Source organism: Saccopteryx bilineata, chromosome 5 (genome assembly GCF_036850765.1).
Source record: "Saccopteryx bilineata isolate mSacBil1 chromosome 5, mSacBil1_pri_phased_curated, whole genome shotgun sequence".
NCBI lineage: Eukaryota > Metazoa > Chordata > Mammalia > Chiroptera > Emballonuridae > Saccopteryx > Saccopteryx bilineata.
This window is the reverse complement of record NC_089494.1, coordinates 239,278,577-239,295,365: the sequence shown is the minus strand read 5'-3', so window position 1 is coordinate 239,295,365 and position 16,789 is coordinate 239,278,577. Positions and strand designations below refer to the sequence as shown.

Below are 16,789 nucleotides of genomic sequence, written 5' to 3'. Positions count from 1 at the left end.
TTCAGAAAAATACAAAATAATAATAATAATAATAATTTTACCTACATCATCAGGTTATTGTCAGAAGTGACTAAGAAAACCCACATAGAAATACCAGCACAAGCTAGGCTCTAGTAGGCACTCAGTGAATATCAGTAATGAGGTACTAGACTTCTGTCTCACCCACCTTACTACTGCAGAGTCAGGGCTCAGTACCTAGTAATAAGGGTTACAGTGAAAATTTTAATTTCTGCTCCTTAGTTCATATTTTTTGTGTATTATTTTGATACTTTTTAAAAGAATATCTTAACAGTAATCCTTGTTTAATTATAGTCCCAACTTCGACATCTGATAGTCACTTTAAAAGTGACTTTTTTTTGTTATTTGGGATTTAAACATCTGTAACCTTTTAGAGAGATTGTTAGGGATACTGTCAGTTTAATCATGAAGTTAGTGTTTTCAACTCTTCAAGTGGGGTGAGGGAGGATGGGCATCTAATCCCAAGGTTATGTAAATTGTGTAAGATCATGGAAGCGTAATATCCTGCCCCCAGCAGTGCCCTAGCTGCACGTGGGCGCGGCAGAAATGCACTGCTCCTCAGCGTTGCCTGCCTGTTTCCTTTAGACGTAGGTCCATGTTGGATCTACTGTTGGAAAAGACCCTGTGTGTTTGGATCACAGGCTAATCTAGAAGACCTTGTATTGAATCTTTGGTTTCCATGTAAACACTGGTCCCTGTCACTCGGTCAGGCAACAGCTGCACTTCAGACTCCTGAGATTGGTTATTTACATCTCAAAATAGGCTTCAGAACAGCAGGAGAGCAGAGTAGGTCTGCATACCATATGGTTGAATTTGCATGGACAGATGTGCTTGAGAATAATAAGGAAATTCTTTTAAATCGGTTCCTTAGCTCTAAATGTGGCAGGCAAATGTTTCCTAGTCATGGCGGGGATTGAGATATATTGAGCACGTGGTACTTTTCATGAGATAACACGTTAAGCTAATTTTTAAGAGCCCTGTTTCTCGTCTTGCACTGAAATTTGTTGGGCAAGGAACAGTCTCTCTTTGCTGTCAGAATCCTGGCATGTCGTCATTGATGCAGAACGCTGTCCAGCACAGATGGCCTTAGAATGCCTTTCTGTGCAAACCATTCAACATTAAGTGCATACATAGCCTGCAGCTCTTCTGATTTCAGGTTCTCTCATTATTCTTGCATTTTTTGATGACATGGAAAATAAAAAGTATTTTTATTTCAAAACTTTTACAGTGTGGCACCTGTGAAACAATCCCCTCTCTGATATAACAGAAGTCCCTAAGCTCGGGGTGGGAGATGTTACAGTGTTAAACTGCTAGCCATCAAATCTGTGGTATGTGGGTCCTGGCTGATTGGCTCAGTGGTAGAGCATCAGCCCCATGTGTGGAAGTCCCAGGTTTGATTCCCAGTCAGGGCACACAGGAGAGGCGACCATCTGCTTCTCCACCCCTTCCTGCCCCCCCCCTTTTCTCCTCCCATAGCCATGGCTTGAATGGTTTGAGCAAATTGGCCCAGGCACTGAGGATGGCTCCATGGCCTCACCTCAGGCGCTAAAATAGTTTGGTTTCCAAGCAATGGAGCAGTGGCCCAGAAAGGCAAAGCATTACCTGGTAGGAGGCTTGCTGGGTGGATTCTGGTTAGGGTATATATGGGAGTCTGTCTCTGCCTCCCTGCACTTAATAAAAAATATATACATAAGTAAAAATCTGTGGTGTGTGGAATCTGCTAGCTTGGGGAGGGTGTTGGCTCCCACGGTTTACCTCTCCTAATTTTTACATTCATGTTTACATTCACGTTCTACTAAATTTTGTAAAAGTCACACTATTTCTAAATACTATAGGAAATGTTAATAGAGTTTGGATATTCTAGAAGCCAATAACTAAGTTAATCTGTGTGTTTGTGCATGTGTGTGTGTGTGTGTGTGTGTGTGTTTTGAAATTTATATTTCTTGAGGCTAAAACACCTGATAGCTCCGCAGTTGTTTTGTTCTACCTAGTCCAGAGACAGTGGGGTCCTGGTGATTTAAGAGCTCCATGTGAGGGTCTGTGTGGCCATAAAGAATCAGCTGTGAAGTCTCAGCTCTGCCAGTACACACAGGAGTGACCCATGAGGCTCCGTCCACCCGGCTGGCTTCTTGTGTGCACCTGGCGGAGCATTGCTGCTCCCTACAGTTAAGAGCTTGTCTCCCACCACAATAAAATATCCCCTCATTTCACAATGCAGCACCCCAGCTTGATTATACTAATGTTGTTTATTCCTATGCTTTCATTTCTTTCCAGAAATGTATATATGTAGCCATAATTCATTTTCTGTGTGTTTTTCTCTATCACAGACACGGGAGCAGAAAGACAAGCACTAAGAGAAAATGTGTATCCTAAATTGAGAGAATTCTGCAGAGAAAATTATGGATTAGAATTTCAGGTAACTCTGATACTAATTTCATTTTTAATTGTGTCAGCTGAATAACTAATATTTGTGTTTGTTTCTTGTCACAACTTGGGTGCTATGTAAGACAGGTTAAGCCCTGAGAAATGCTATTTCTGTAACTGTGGGTAAAAAGAAACACTGAAAAATCGAGATAAGACATTTACTCGTTTCTCAGGTTTTGCACTTTTATGGTCTGTTTCTTGGATGTTGCCTGTTACTGGCTTGTCTTATTCTTCAAACTGTGTTTATTTGCTTTTTTGACAATTTCCACTATAATCGAAAGGTGGAGGTTGTTGAGCACCTGCCTGTAAGCTCTGGTTGCTAAAAATATTTTGCCATCTGAAAATTGGGACCAGCTTTCTCACAGGTGTTTCCTATTAGCAGTCAAGCCAGGCCTCCTGTCTTACCTTTTACTTTTATTCACAATGCAGAGCGCCCTTTTTCCTGAGCATTTTGGAGATTTACCACTTAACAAAAAATAATTATATCAGCCTTTCAAGAGACAGTAACTGTGCATGTCATTGCTAAAGCTTATGAAAACCCTAGCATTTATAGACACCGTTGATTTTGTCACATAAGAGAAAAGTACTTGAAAATGTGGACATATCCTAGGCATCCAAAAATTGAAAAAATAAATGGCTCCTGGAAACAGGTAACATTTAGACAGAATTTTTTAGCCTCATTTACATTGGAAATCTTAATTCTCCAGTGCTATATCTTTACTATATGTTTACGCTGTTAAGTGAGGAATATGTACGGGAGGTCTGTGGAGTAAGAGTACAGAACGCACCCGTGTCAGTAGGAGAAGATTTCACCCTTCCTTTGCTTCCTCCTGGATATATATTTTATCTTGGTATACCTCGTGATGCCTTCTAATATGCTGCATAAAATTCTAGAATCAAATGACTTCAGTCTCCGTGCATGTGCCTTGAGTAGTTACTCATAAGGTACCATTGGCTTGGTAACTTATGAACCTAAATTAAATTTCTTGTTGTGGGACCTGGCTGGTTGATCAGTGGTAGAGTGTCAACCTGGCGTGTAGATGTCCTGAGTCTGATTCCCAGTCAGGACACACAAGAGAAGCATCCATCTTCTCCTCCACCCCTCTCCCTCTCACTTCTCTCTCTCCCTTTTTTCCCAGACTGTAGCCATGGTTCAATTGGAATAAATTGGCCCTGTGTGCTGAGGATGGCTCCATGGCCTCCACCTCAAGCACTAAGAAGAGCTCAGTTGCTGAGCAATGGAGATGGGCAAAGCATCGCCCCATAGGGGGCTTGCCAGGTGGATCCCAGTCAGGGTGCATGCTAGAATCTGTCTCTCTACCTCCTCTCCTCTCACTGAATTAAAAAAAAAAATTGTTGTGAACTTAGCATTACCTTCTTCGAGGAATCTGGTTCTACTGATAACAACAGGGTCTCAACTCTTACAAAATTGTTGATCTGTCAAGATTCCCAAAGACTTGGAGACTTAGTTATTATAGGAAGAAATGTGTCCAAGCATATTAATCCCATCTTTGAGGGAGTTTGGACTTGCATCATTTTTATCAGTAGAAGGAGGAAGTCTCTGAGCTACAGAACAACATCCATAAAACATGGTATTGGTTAGGGTTAGCTGAGAAGAAAAATAGAGAAGTGTGTTTTCTAAATTATAGGTAAGCACAGAAGAAGGCGGCTAAAGCCAAAGGAAAACTATAGCAAGCAAGGTTCATAGACTGAATTGATGGCCGGACTCATTCTAGGCAGGTTCGATGAATCAGTTGACAAGCTGCTAGACAGTAGTGGAAACAGCAGTGGGCAAAGCAGACATGGAGTTCACCTGCCAGTCCCTCAGTTCCATGTCTAAAATGGGGGTGGTGACCGCTTACAGGTCTGAGCTTGTGTTTAGAATAAAATATGCAAGGTTGCATGTGCTTCCCAGCTTCTAAGCTTAACAGGAGCTCAAATAATATGATAACTAAACCTTCTAAGAATCTACAGAACTTCTCTGGTAGATTGAATATGGATCTCCATGAGGATGTTTTCTAGTTATGATTCTTTTTTCAACTGCAACAAAATACAGTGCCAGAAGCTTCATGAAAAGAATAATTTTCCTGTATCCGAGGCTGGCCGTCCTCCTTGGCTGTGCAGCGAACCCAGGAGAAATGAATCTCCCAGAGTTACTCAGACATCCCAATCGATTTCACGCCTCTTGCCTTTACTTACGTTGTTCTCTCCACCTACAGTGTTGTTCAGTCTGGTTCTCCCTAAATCCGACTTAGTCCTAAAACTCTCTCTGTCTGATCTTAACCCATCTCCTCCCCTCTTTGCCCACTGCCCTGCAGCCACATGTCCTCTAGCCGGGGGTCCTTGAACACTTCAAGTTCATTCCCATGTAAGGATTTTGCCCTGGAGTGGCTCTGTAGGAGTAGCTCACCTCCTCATCTTCTTATTGTACGTCAGGTCTCCACTGAAATGTCACTTCCCTAATGGCCCAATCTAAAGTGCACCTCTGTTTTAGATCTTTGCCTTGCATGTGTCAATATCAGATATTTTTTCTTGTTTACTCATGTCTTGCCTTGCTTATTGTCTCCCTCCACCCCCAGATTGCAAGTTCCACAAGAACAGGGACGTGCCTGCCTTCATGACAACTATTATATATTCTTGGTCCCAGAATAGTTCCTGTCACCTAGGACAGCTCTATAAGAATGTGTTGAATGAATAATTGAATGCATGAGCATGTGAATGAAGGAAGACTCAGCCCAAACATTTCTTGCTTAAGGAAGCCTTCTCTGATTTGTCATTTCTCCCAGAATATGCCTTGTACCCTTCTCTTTGACCCCCCCAAACTCCTGTGCATAACTCGCAGCCATTCATCCAGTTCATTCAAGACATATTTGTTGACCGTTCACCACATGCCTGTCAACATTCCAAGTGTTGGGAATACAAGAGCAAACCAATATTGTTGGGGGAGGCAGACAATAAATGATAAACTCCAATGGTAATAGATGCATTTTATTCAGTAAGTGTTTCTAAGCAAAGTAAAGCAGGATAAAGGTGTTCAGAAATACTGAGTCAGAGAAAGACTCAGTAATAAAACCACCTTGGAGAGGAGATCTGCAGAAAGTGATGGAGCCAGTCATGCAGACATCTAATGAGGGAGGTGCTAGGTGTAGGCAACCAGGGTCTCAGGTGGGAGCGTGATTAGAATATTCCAGGAACAGTTAAAAAGCCAAGTGAAATGGAGTAAGGAAAATAATTGCAGGAGATGACATCAGGGTCAGATCATATGGGACCTTATGGGCAAGATCAAGGAATTAGAATTTTACTAAGAAAGAAAAGAGTGACATTATATGACTTATATTTAAGAGATTTATTAGAGCTCTTTGAGGAGACTAAGATGAGGTGGGGAAGAATGGCAGAAGTGGGAAGATGATACAAATAAGAAGCGATCACAGCATGGACTAGAGTGAGCAGTGGAGATAAGGAGACATCTGGCTAGCTAAATTTTTTCATACCTGTCTGTAAGAGGCGAGAGTTCTCAGGACTGGGATAGTGTCTTACTCATCTTAATGATTTGTCAGGTATCTGGCACATAATTTAGGCCATTTAGTTAAATTATCAAACTAAACTGCTAGGATACAGAGTTACATTTCAAGCAGGACCACAACTTTTATCTATATGCCTGTATAGAAGGCTGTCTTCCAGTATTTTCTTTTATTTTTTTCACTTAAACCAAGATACTTAATGAAAATGCTGCCGGTCCTCTGATCGTGAGAACTTCAGTTCTGTCTGCGATATATGTAGGTTAACTGCTCAGAGACGGAAACGACCAAGTGGAAGGAGTATCAGCCCCATTCAGAGCAGAGAACACACACGGCTTCAGAAAAAGGCAAGCTGTTTAAATTATGTCATCTGATTTGTAGTGTTCAGTAAGTGCCCTTGGCTATAAAGAAGAGGATAGAGAGGAAGAGCAAGGAGAAGAAATTGGGGAAAATAAAGACAAAATGGGACAAAAACAGGTAGCACAAGACCCACTATATACAAGGGTTTGTATTTATACCCACAGGTGCCATCTGTGATTGCTTTCAGATGTTTCCTCTCCCTTCTTCCTAATGAGATCCTGGTCTAACCCTCATTGTTGCAAACAATTGGATGAACGAAAAGCATCTTAACAATCAGTTTTCTGCTTACCTCAGTTGGTTGCAAATCCTTGAGGAAGGGACTTGTTCTTATTCATCTTTAAGTCTCCATGGCCTGGTAGAACATTTGATGTTTGTTGGGGTTTCGTAAACATGTGTTAGGTAGACGTGTCTACACCATCAACTTGCGGGAGTTTTTCTGTACACTACAACAAGGTTAATCTCACTTAAATGCCATGTGGTCAGCTCCTCTGCTTAGAAGCTTTTCCCTGCTCCCTGCTGCCTCCGGGGTCCCTCTTTACTGTGACCCCAGCTGTCTCACCAGCTTCCTCACCCGCTCTTCCCAGAGTAAACACTCCGTTCTCAACCTGTCCTCGGAGCACATCTTGCTGGTTGGACATGTCTGACTTGAAAATCTCCTTCTCTCTAGGTCTTTCAGTTCTCCCCCCTTCTCAGAAACACCCTTTCTTCTCTACCCCCTGTCCTTTAAAATACAGCTCAAGACCTTGCTTTCTCAAGATGTCTTTTTCAGTTCCCCAATATCCCCCCTTTTATCCCTGAACTCTTCTGAGTCCACCCACCCATCCCGTACTGGTCCCCTGAGCCCCCAGTAAACCTGGTTAGGGCAGAGAGCTCTAAAGGGGTTCTTGACTCATCTGGGCACTCAGGACACCTCCGTTTTGAAAGCAATTTTCCTTCGAGTCAAGCCACTCAACGGTCATTCCTTAAGAATACATTCTGATAGCCAACTTCTCTAGTGGGCAACTGTGTTTCCCTCATTTCATCTTAGTCACCAAAATTCATAAACCTGTTTTCTTCTCTTCACCTTCTAGCACCCTGTAAATCCCAAAGGCCTGCAGACTCTACCTCCCTAAATATCTCTCCAGTCTCTCCTGTTTGTTCTAATCAGTGTTATTGCCCCCTTGACTATTATAGCGGACACTCTGGGGTTCTTCTCGCCCTCCTCCTCTCCAGCATCAACCCCCTGCCCGCCTTGGCCACCTGGTCCGTCTCCCATAGCATCGCGGCAGTGGGGTTTCTGAAATACAGATCTGCCTGTGCCGTCTCCAGGATACAGTCTGCACTTCTGAGCACAGCGTGCAAGTTCCTCTGTCCCACCCCTGCCTCCCACAGAGGTCTTATCTGTTCCTTCTCCACAGGCAGACTAGGTCAGCCTTTCTGAACTACACTCAGTTTTCCCAAAGTGTTCTGTCTTCTCCCTGAGTCTTCACACTCACCGTGTCCTCTCTGTGGGGTACCCTTAAATTGCCCACCATGCAAACTAGGAAAATTTCTACTCATTCTTTAAGAAACAGTGAATTTCCTGTTTAAGATTCCATAATGCTTCATTCTGAATCTTTAGTGGCATTTGTCATATTGTTTTTAATTACTTTTAAAATTCTCTTCACTAAATGAAACTCATAGAGGTCAGCAATTTTATTATTTATATCTTCATATCACCAGCATTATGTATAGTACCTGGCTCATACTATATACATAATGAATGTTGGTTGATTGAAGTAAATTTATTGAGTAAATGAATTAGACCCAGACGCTGAGAGTCTAGAACCATGCTACTCAAATGTATAATGTAAGTCACAGATCTGATAAGCCACAAATGTAATTTTAAATTTTCCACTAATTACATATTTAAAAGTAAAAAAAAAAAAAAAAAAAGTAAAATTTATTTTAATACTGTATTTTAGCCTGGCCTGTGCTGGTACAATGGATGCAGTGTCGACCTGGAACGCTGAGGTCGCTGGTTCGAATCCCTGGGCTTGTCTGGTCAAGGCACATATGGGAGTTGATGCTTCCTGCTCCTCCCCTTGTCTTTTTCTCTCTCCTCTCTCTTTAAAAACAAATAAAGAAAATGTTTAAAAATTTTTTTAATTAAAAATATTTTTTTTATTTAAGCCATTATATCCAAAACATTGTCATTCCAACATATAATCAATAGAAAACTTATTAAGGGGGGTATTTTACATTCTCTTTTCATACTAGCCTTCAAAGTCCAGTGTAAACAGGGTGGACAGCAGTAGGTTTACAATTGTGAGTACATAAAACAGCTCATGCTTGTATTATTTATCGATGCTTGTATTACTCTCCGTACAGACTGTAAACCTACTTTGCCCGTGCCTTGTGTTTTAGACTCACAACACATTCCATCTGACTGGCCATGTTCTGGGTGCCTGGCATATATGACCAGTGGCTCCCTTGCTGGACAAAGCAGATGTAGACAGCAGTGGCCTTAGGGTAGGGCCCTGTTGACAGGTGAGAGCCTGACTGCCTGGTGACAGGTATCCAGCTAAGAGTGACAGAGACACAACTAGAGGAGTTAACGGTGAGACTGGAAATTTGTTTGTACATGTAAAAAAAAAAAAAAAAAAAAAGATGATTAAAGAAACGTTTCCACATATCCTTTAGTAACTATTTCTTCTGTCTGGTCATTTTGGGACATAGAGTTAATAGGGTGCATAACCTGGAATAGCTAACGCGACCTTCGAAGTGGTGTGGGCTCGGGACCTCGCAGCAGAGAGGCAGGGGACAGCCGACTGAAAGGACCGCCAGCAGCTCTCTGCCAGCTGTCTGAAGATTGAAGCTTGATTTGAAATCAGGAAAGGCAAGTGATGGAAACACTATTTCCCAGTCTTAGATGAACAGCCCTTGTCACAGTGGGTACCAGTTGTTACCTTTCTGCAACTCTGCTAATAAATATAGCTTTTTAAAAACAGTTTCCCCGTTTGCCCTTGCAATTAGGTGCACAGAGCTGGCCCCCGAGCAGGGACTCCCAGGCGCTGGCCCGGCCCTTGCTTCTCTCTCCCGCAGACGAGGGTTGAAATCCCAGGCGTAGAGGGGAGCAAGCGGGGGAGTGGAACCCGCAGGCCCGGTCACCAGGAGGACCTCGCATACCTGCTTTCTGCCTCACAGTGACATTGCTCACCCAAGAGCAGGCCAGGGGCGGGTGCTCAGCCTGGATGAAGCTGCCTCCTTTAGTCTAGAATTGTCCCCTCCTTCACTTGGAGGTTCCATCTCTTTGTGTTTCCTGTGGCAGCACAAGTCCACAGCTGTCCACCTGCTTTGTTCCTCCCCGGACCCCCAAGGAGAGCTTTATCTTCTCTTCACCGGGTGTCCATGTGTGAGTGACGCCCCGTCAGCATCTCCAGCTCTCTGCCCTCCCTGGTTCCGTGCAGATAACTCTCTGGTCGTTGACAGTTCATCTACCAAAAACAGAACCCATCCTTCCTCCCTCTTCACAGCTTCTCGTTGGCTCCCGTTTCCCAGTTTTCCGGACTTTAAAATCCTGGTGTGTAATTCATCCACTCTTCACCCTTCACGCCCTCGAGCTACACTGTCGCCGTCCCCGGTGGTTCCCTGGCCAGCGTGGTTCTCAGAAGGCTGCCTTTCCTTTCCATCTGCTGAGGCTCTGTCTGCACTCGGGCTGTCTTCTAATAGCTGAATGACGACGGCCACCCTTCCCAACCTTTTCTTACCCTGGGTGGTTTGCGTTCTGGTCCAGACTGGACATAGCTGCTCAGGTAATCTTCCTAAAGCAGTATTTTTACCAGATTTCTCTCAGTCTAAGATGCCTGTTTTTATTTTTTCACATTTTTACATCTCAGAAATCAGGATTCATCTCGCCAGTAAGTGGTATGTCATATGTCACGATGTCATTGGCAGTGCATCTCTTTTTCTAGTGGAAAACACAACATCAGAGCAGCCTACAACTGATATTATAGATTCCATAAGTTACAGCACATTAAGTCATTGATGGGGTAGAGTGGCAACAGCATTTTCTGTTAGGATTCAATTTCCGGGTCCACAACTGACCAGTCCTGTGACACTGGGCAAGGCGCTTGATCTCGGGCACATAGTTGACCTCACTGTACTGTGAATGGGACAGTGTTTCCTTTCCAGGACTGTTATGTGAATTCAGGGCAGTAACACTGAGTGTCTGGTGCGGAAGGCACTGAAGGAGCACGTGGATGGAGACTTGGGCAGAAAGCCCGTGCCCATTTTAGACTAAATAAAGTAGCTCCATTCTCTCTGCGCATCACAGTTGTAGGTTAAGTGAAATGATTTGAGCCTTATATTAGCTTGGCCTTCCTAAGATTTACTGACTGGAACGGCTACTCCCCTCACACTGAGGGTTCGTCTTTAGTTTTGTCCACCTGCTTCTCTCTCATGGCTTCTTTCTTCCCCCACCACTGCCCCCTGTCCTAAAAGGAGCCCAGACTCCTTCTACGCATAAGTTTTTCCCTCCCAACCGTCTGTTACTCAGGAATCTCAGAACGCATTCTGCCTCCTGACTTGCCAGAATACATCAATGACTCTATAATTGACAAGCTCCGTTGTGATGCCTTTGGCCCCTTACCCCATATTGTCAACTAATCAGCCCTCTTCCATTTTCTAGTAATCAGATGTACGCCTCTTTCTGAAGTGAAATGCATATTCCCTCACTGAGTCACACATCATTTCACTCCGGCCAGCTCCTCAATTTGTCTAGCGCACTTCACATTTCGGTTCTGTCTGTCAAAGCCTGAGCGGGTCTTACCAAGTTAATATTATGTAAAAAAATATTAAAAGCATGTTACATCATCTTCCTCCCTTCCACGAGCCAGTTTACAAAAGGGGGGAAGGAAGGTGAATAGAGATGGAAGAAGGAAAGAAAAACATTATGTCATTCATCCTTGACCTTCAGTTGCTCCAGTTTATTGTAAATATTCCCTCATTTCTGCAGCATGGACTGGCTCTTCTGGAATTCTCATGACTGGCTTCCAAAGATGGCATTGTTCTTCCTTTACTCTGTGTGTATAGACAGTCTTCTGCCTGATACTTATCCTAAATACAGAGCAGTGGCGTTGTGGGGAGACCCAGCATTTACTGGAGGAGCTGTACTTTGCTGAATGTTTCGTTCTGCTCAGTTGTGGCTGTCTGATGACCCCAACCCTGGAAATCACCCCCCAATAAGATTAATCCTTTATTAAGTAGAATAAAGGGTCCCATTGACAGGTGACATTTAAGCGTCCCATTTGGGTACAGTCGCCATGAAACTTGACTCAAATTCTGAATGCAGGTTAGCCATTTCTTCCCACTCTCGTTTTTTATTTCTTATAAAAGGGAAAGGAGACCTTTTAACAGGTCTTTGCACTGGAAAAAGAATACTCATATAAGAGATTTACTTTGTCAGTAATTAATTATAAAGCATTGAAAAGTAACCAAAAAATTAGTTTTCTTTTACCTGATTTTGTTTCCTTTCAGCTTCCAAAATTATGGTGCTATGACCTTATCTCCATATGGGCAGGCCACATCACACCTGTGGTGCTGGTCTGTCTAGAATCTGTCTTACCCTCTCTGAAGAACAGTCTGCTATGCATGCATCCTGCAAGTTCAGACTCCTGTCTTTCTCCCTCACTCATGTCTACCCTAGCTCTCCAGGGGCAGGTCAAGGTGCTGGATCCCATGGGCTTTATTCATTTATTCATAGACTCCTTGGTTCTCTGCTCTGCACCAGGCAGAGTTGTGGGTGCAGTGGATACCACAGTGTTGAAAACAAACATGGTTCACCATGGAGTTTATAGTTTCACAGAGAAGAAAATCTGAAACAGCAGTGACCAGGGTGATGCTTGCTGCAAATGAAGTATAGAGCTGATGTTGGGTTTTCACCCAGTCACATACCCTTGTCAGAGGTCAGGTGCCGCCACTGAAGGAAACTGGTACCTAGTGGCAGCCTGGCTAAGTGTCCTTTGTGCCATGGCCTTCTCCAGCTTGTTACATGCCATACAGATGAGCTGCGGCTTCTGGCTTGTAGCTTCTTCTCTTCCTCCAACAACTCCTGGTAGCTTCTCTCTGCCTCCATGTTTATTAAGCCTTAATAGTCAGAGGTCCTGCCTTAGTTCATGGGTTAGTCCTTCCCTCCCATCACTGTTAAAGCTAACTCTCCCTAGACAGAGTGGCAACTGGTCGCAGCAGTTTGCTGATCTCATGAGGCATTGGATAAAGCATTATCTGACCTCAGGCTATGAGACCTTCTTCCTTTCTGGTGTTTGTGTATGATCACTGGGGCCAGCCTCTCCTTCCTAGGCTTGATATAGGACCTGATTTTCTGAGAAATATGTATTTTAGTCATATATAGCCAACAGAATAATGGCAGGTAGCTAGAGAACTGCAGTATTTACAGTAGTTCTAGTAGAAGTGTGGATATGAGTAATGTGGACCTGAAAAGGGTTTGGTGGTTTTCTTTTTGTATTCCAGTAATGGGATCCAACCACTAAAACAACTTCAGATGACTGTTATCTTCACCACTGTATCGTCTTTGAAAGCTAGTCCATAGCACAATATTGTTGTTTCTGTTCAAATCTTTCTGAACCTGCTCTGTGCTCTTTTGAATGTTTTTAGTAGTGGCAGATGTAATCCCTTTAAGAATAGATTTGATTGCCTGACCAGGTGGTGGTGCAGTGGATAGAGCATTGGACTGGGAAACAGAGGACCCAGGTTTGAAACCCCAAGGTCACCGGCTTGAGAGTGGGCTCACCAGCTTCAGTATGGGGTCACTGGCTTGGGCATGGGATCATAGATATGACCCCATGGTCGCTGGCTTGAGCCCAAGGTCACTGGCTTAAACAAGGGGTCACTCACTCTGCTGTAGCACACCCCTACCCCCGTCAAGACACATATGAACAAAGCAATCAATGAACAACTAAGGAGTCGCAATGAAGAATTAATGCTTCTCATCTCTCTTCCTTCCCGTCTGTCTGTCCCTATCTGTCCCTCTCTCTGTCTCTCTCTCTGTCTCTGTCACACACAAAAAAGAAGAATAGATTTGATTTTTTTAAATGAGCTAAAGGTCTTTTCAGAGCCATGTTTTATAAAAGGAAAGGCCAATAAAACAAAAGAGATAACATTTGTAATAAAAACAAACTAACTATAAAGTGATAGGAGTTTTTTCAATACAAAATATGATGACTGCTACAGAGGAAATGCCCCAGGCAATGGCAGAGTCATTGGAATGAGTGTGTAGCTTCCCATTGTAATAACTTTGAGGAACAACAAAGTCAGCCCTATTGTCTCTGTGGTTACATTTTTGCTCTGCACTCAGTAGTGTCATATGGCATGGGAAAATTGAGAAGGAAAATATTTTGGAAAATGTTTAAATTTAAAAGCCCTTGAAAGAGATGATAGGGTGAAGCCATTATGAATTCAAATTTGCCTGGGTTTTCTTTTGTCCTGTGGTAAAACATTAGGTTATTATTTGTTTCTTACCGTTTGATTTATTGTTTGTTCAGTTATCTTGGTATTTAAACTATTATGTCTGATTTAAAGTGATTGAAATTTAGTAGGGCTTTTCTTTTGCTGGCTTTTTGTTTTCAGACCAATTCAGCACATTATATTAAGCATGATAAATTAGCATCCCTAAGAATATTTTAAAACAACTTAGATGGTTTTAAGTAAAAAAGAGATAAAATCAAATTCCTTTCCTGAGTTTTTATGCCTAATGACAAAATTAGTAAAGGCACATAAAATGTGCTGTCAACAAGTTAGTATTCCAATAAATAGAAAATTAGATTTCAGTGTCTGCGGTGCCTGGACATTAGGCTAAAAGCTAAGCTTAATTTTTTAAGTCTGTTATAAATCTTGTCTCGTTGAGCACTTTGGGTTCCAGCCGCTTTCTGCCAGTTATCGACCATGCAGATATATGGCACGTCTGTTTGCCCCAAATGGTGGTTTGTGTCGCACAAGTGAGATGCTTCATTTATTTATTTCCTCCTTGCCTTCACGGTTGCCTAATTTTATCTTTTTTCATCATTTTTTTTTTTTTTTTTTTTTTTTTTTTTCCCATAAAAGACAGTTGGGAAGAAAACAGTTCAAGGGAGAAAAGCTGGAAGCGGGAGAACAGTGAAAGAAAGCCCCGGAGTAAGGAGATACGGAGTTATAAAGACCCAGAGGGCAGCAGCGCTGGTCAGATTTTCAGGACATAAAAGATGCACAAACCTATTACAGAAGCCTCCCCTACAGAGCAAAGAAATAATGTGACGCTCAGGCTTCTATTTAAAAACGCAAGTGGAAGCCTTGTTTCGACTTTTACTGGGGTCATTTGGTCTGCAGTGAGATCACGTTTAACTCTTAATATGCCAGCACTTGATTTAAATTTGCAATGTTCTTGCACCCAGTTCTACTATGAACAAAGGGTGTCAGGCCTGTAGAAAATCACAATGCAAATTAGATATGCAGAGTGTCGTCCACGTATAACTCACTTCCCATTAAATTTGCCCATTTAAAGTGTACAGTTTTTACTATATTCACAGTTGTGTAAAGCAATACTCAATCAATTTTAGAATGTTTTCCTCCCCCTAAAAGAAATTCTGTGCCCTTTCACTGTGACTCCCTAATTGCCCTATTCTTCTTCCCAGCCCTTAGCAACCATGAATCTACTTTTTGTCTCTGTGGATTTTTCTGTTCTAGGTATTTTATGTAAACAGAACTACAGGACAGGTGGTCTTTTGTGGCTGGCTTTTTTCACTTAGTGTTAGATTTTCAAGGCTCATCATTGTTGTTGCATTGGATCAGTATTTTATTATTTTTTATTGCCATATAATATTCCTTTGTATACCATTTTATTTGTCTGTGGATCACTTGATAGACATTTAGATTTTTCTAATTTTTTGGCTATTATAAATAATATTGCTGTGAACATTCAGATTCAAGCTTTTGTGTGGACCTATGTTTTTCTTTCTCTTGGGTACCTCTCAAAGAGAATTGCTGGATCATGTGGTAACTCTATGATTAACCATTTGAGGAACTCCAGACTGTTTTCCAAAGTGGAAAACAGCACGGTATATTTTCACCAGCATTGTGTGAAAGTTCCAATTGCTCTGTATCCTCAACACTTGTTAAGTCTTTTTTTTATTATAGCTATCCTAGTGGGAGTGAAGTTTCATTGTAGTGTTTATTTGCATTTCCCAGATGACTAATGCTATTGAGTATCTTTTCATGTATTTATTGAGAATCTTTATACTCTGTGAAGAAATGTCTACTTAATTTTTGTCCATTTTTAATTGGATTGTCTTATTATTGAGTTGTAGGAACTCCTTATATATTCTGGATACAAATCCACTATCAAATATATAGTTTGCAAATATTTTCTTCCATTCTGAGGGTGTTCTTTTTGCTTTCTTTATGTGTCCTTTGAAGCACAAAAATTTTTTAATTTTGTGGAAATTCAATTAATAGTTTTTGTTTTGATTACTTGTACTTGGCTCTCATATCTAAGAATCCATTATCAAATCCAAGGTCACACAGATTTACTCTATGTTTTCAAAAAACTAGAGTTTTATACTTTTAACTTTTTATGTCTATGATATATTTTGAGTTAATGTTTTTTATTTTTTGTATTTTTCTGAAGTTGGAAACAGGGAGACAGTCAGACAGACTCCTGCATGCGCCCGACCAGGATCCACCCAGCACGCCCACCAGGGGGTGATGCTCTGCCCCTCCGGGGTGTCGCTCTGTTGCGACCAGAGCCATCCCCAGTGCCCGGGCCATCTTTGCTCCAATGGAGCCTTGGCTGCGGGAGGGGAAGAGAGAGACAGAGAGGAAGGAGAGGGGGAGGGGTGGAGAAGCAGATGGGCTTCTCCTGTGTGCCCTGGCTGGGAATCGAACCTGGGACTCCTACACACCGGGCTGACACTCTACCACTGAGCAAACCAGCCAGGGCCGAGTTAATGTTTTTATATGGAATGAGGTAGGGGTCTAACTTCATTCTTTCACATGGTGATATTCAGTTGTTTCAGTATCATTTGTTGATAAAAACTATTCTTCATTGAATTGTTTTGGCACTATGTTGAAGTCAGTTGCCCCCAGGTGCAAGGATGTGTTTCTGAATTCTAAGCTTTATTCTACTGAATATCCTAAAGCAAGTAGTATACTGTCTTAAATATTGTAGCTTTATAGTAAGTTTAAAATCTGAAAGTGTGAGTCCTTCAACTTTGTTCAGTCTTTTACTGAAGATTGTTTTGGCTATTTATGGTCTCTTGAATTACCATATGAATTTTAGGATCATCTTGTCAATTTCTGTAAATAAGCCAGCCTAGAGTTTTATAGTGATTGCATTGAATCTACAAGTTTATATGGAAAATGTTGCCAACTTAACAATATTAAGTCTCCTAATTCATTTACATGGGATATTTTTCAGTTTAGTCAGATCTTTTATTTCTTTCTGTTTTGTAATTTTTCAC

General features: G+C 42.0%; 1 protein-coding gene across 1 annotated transcript in view; it reads left to right on the top strand.

The window, feature by feature from the left end:
- The window catches only part of NWD2 (NACHT and WD repeat domain containing 2), a 193,156-nt gene that overhangs the window by 86,317 nt on the left and 90,050 nt on the right, over window positions 1–16,789 (top strand). Inside the window, exon 2 of the mRNA XM_066232506.1 lies at window positions 2,346–2,434. Within this exon, the coding sequence (XP_066088603.1) occupies window positions 2,346–2,434 (89 nt within the window). The remainder of the gene's footprint in view (window positions 1–2,345; window positions 2,435–16,789) is intronic.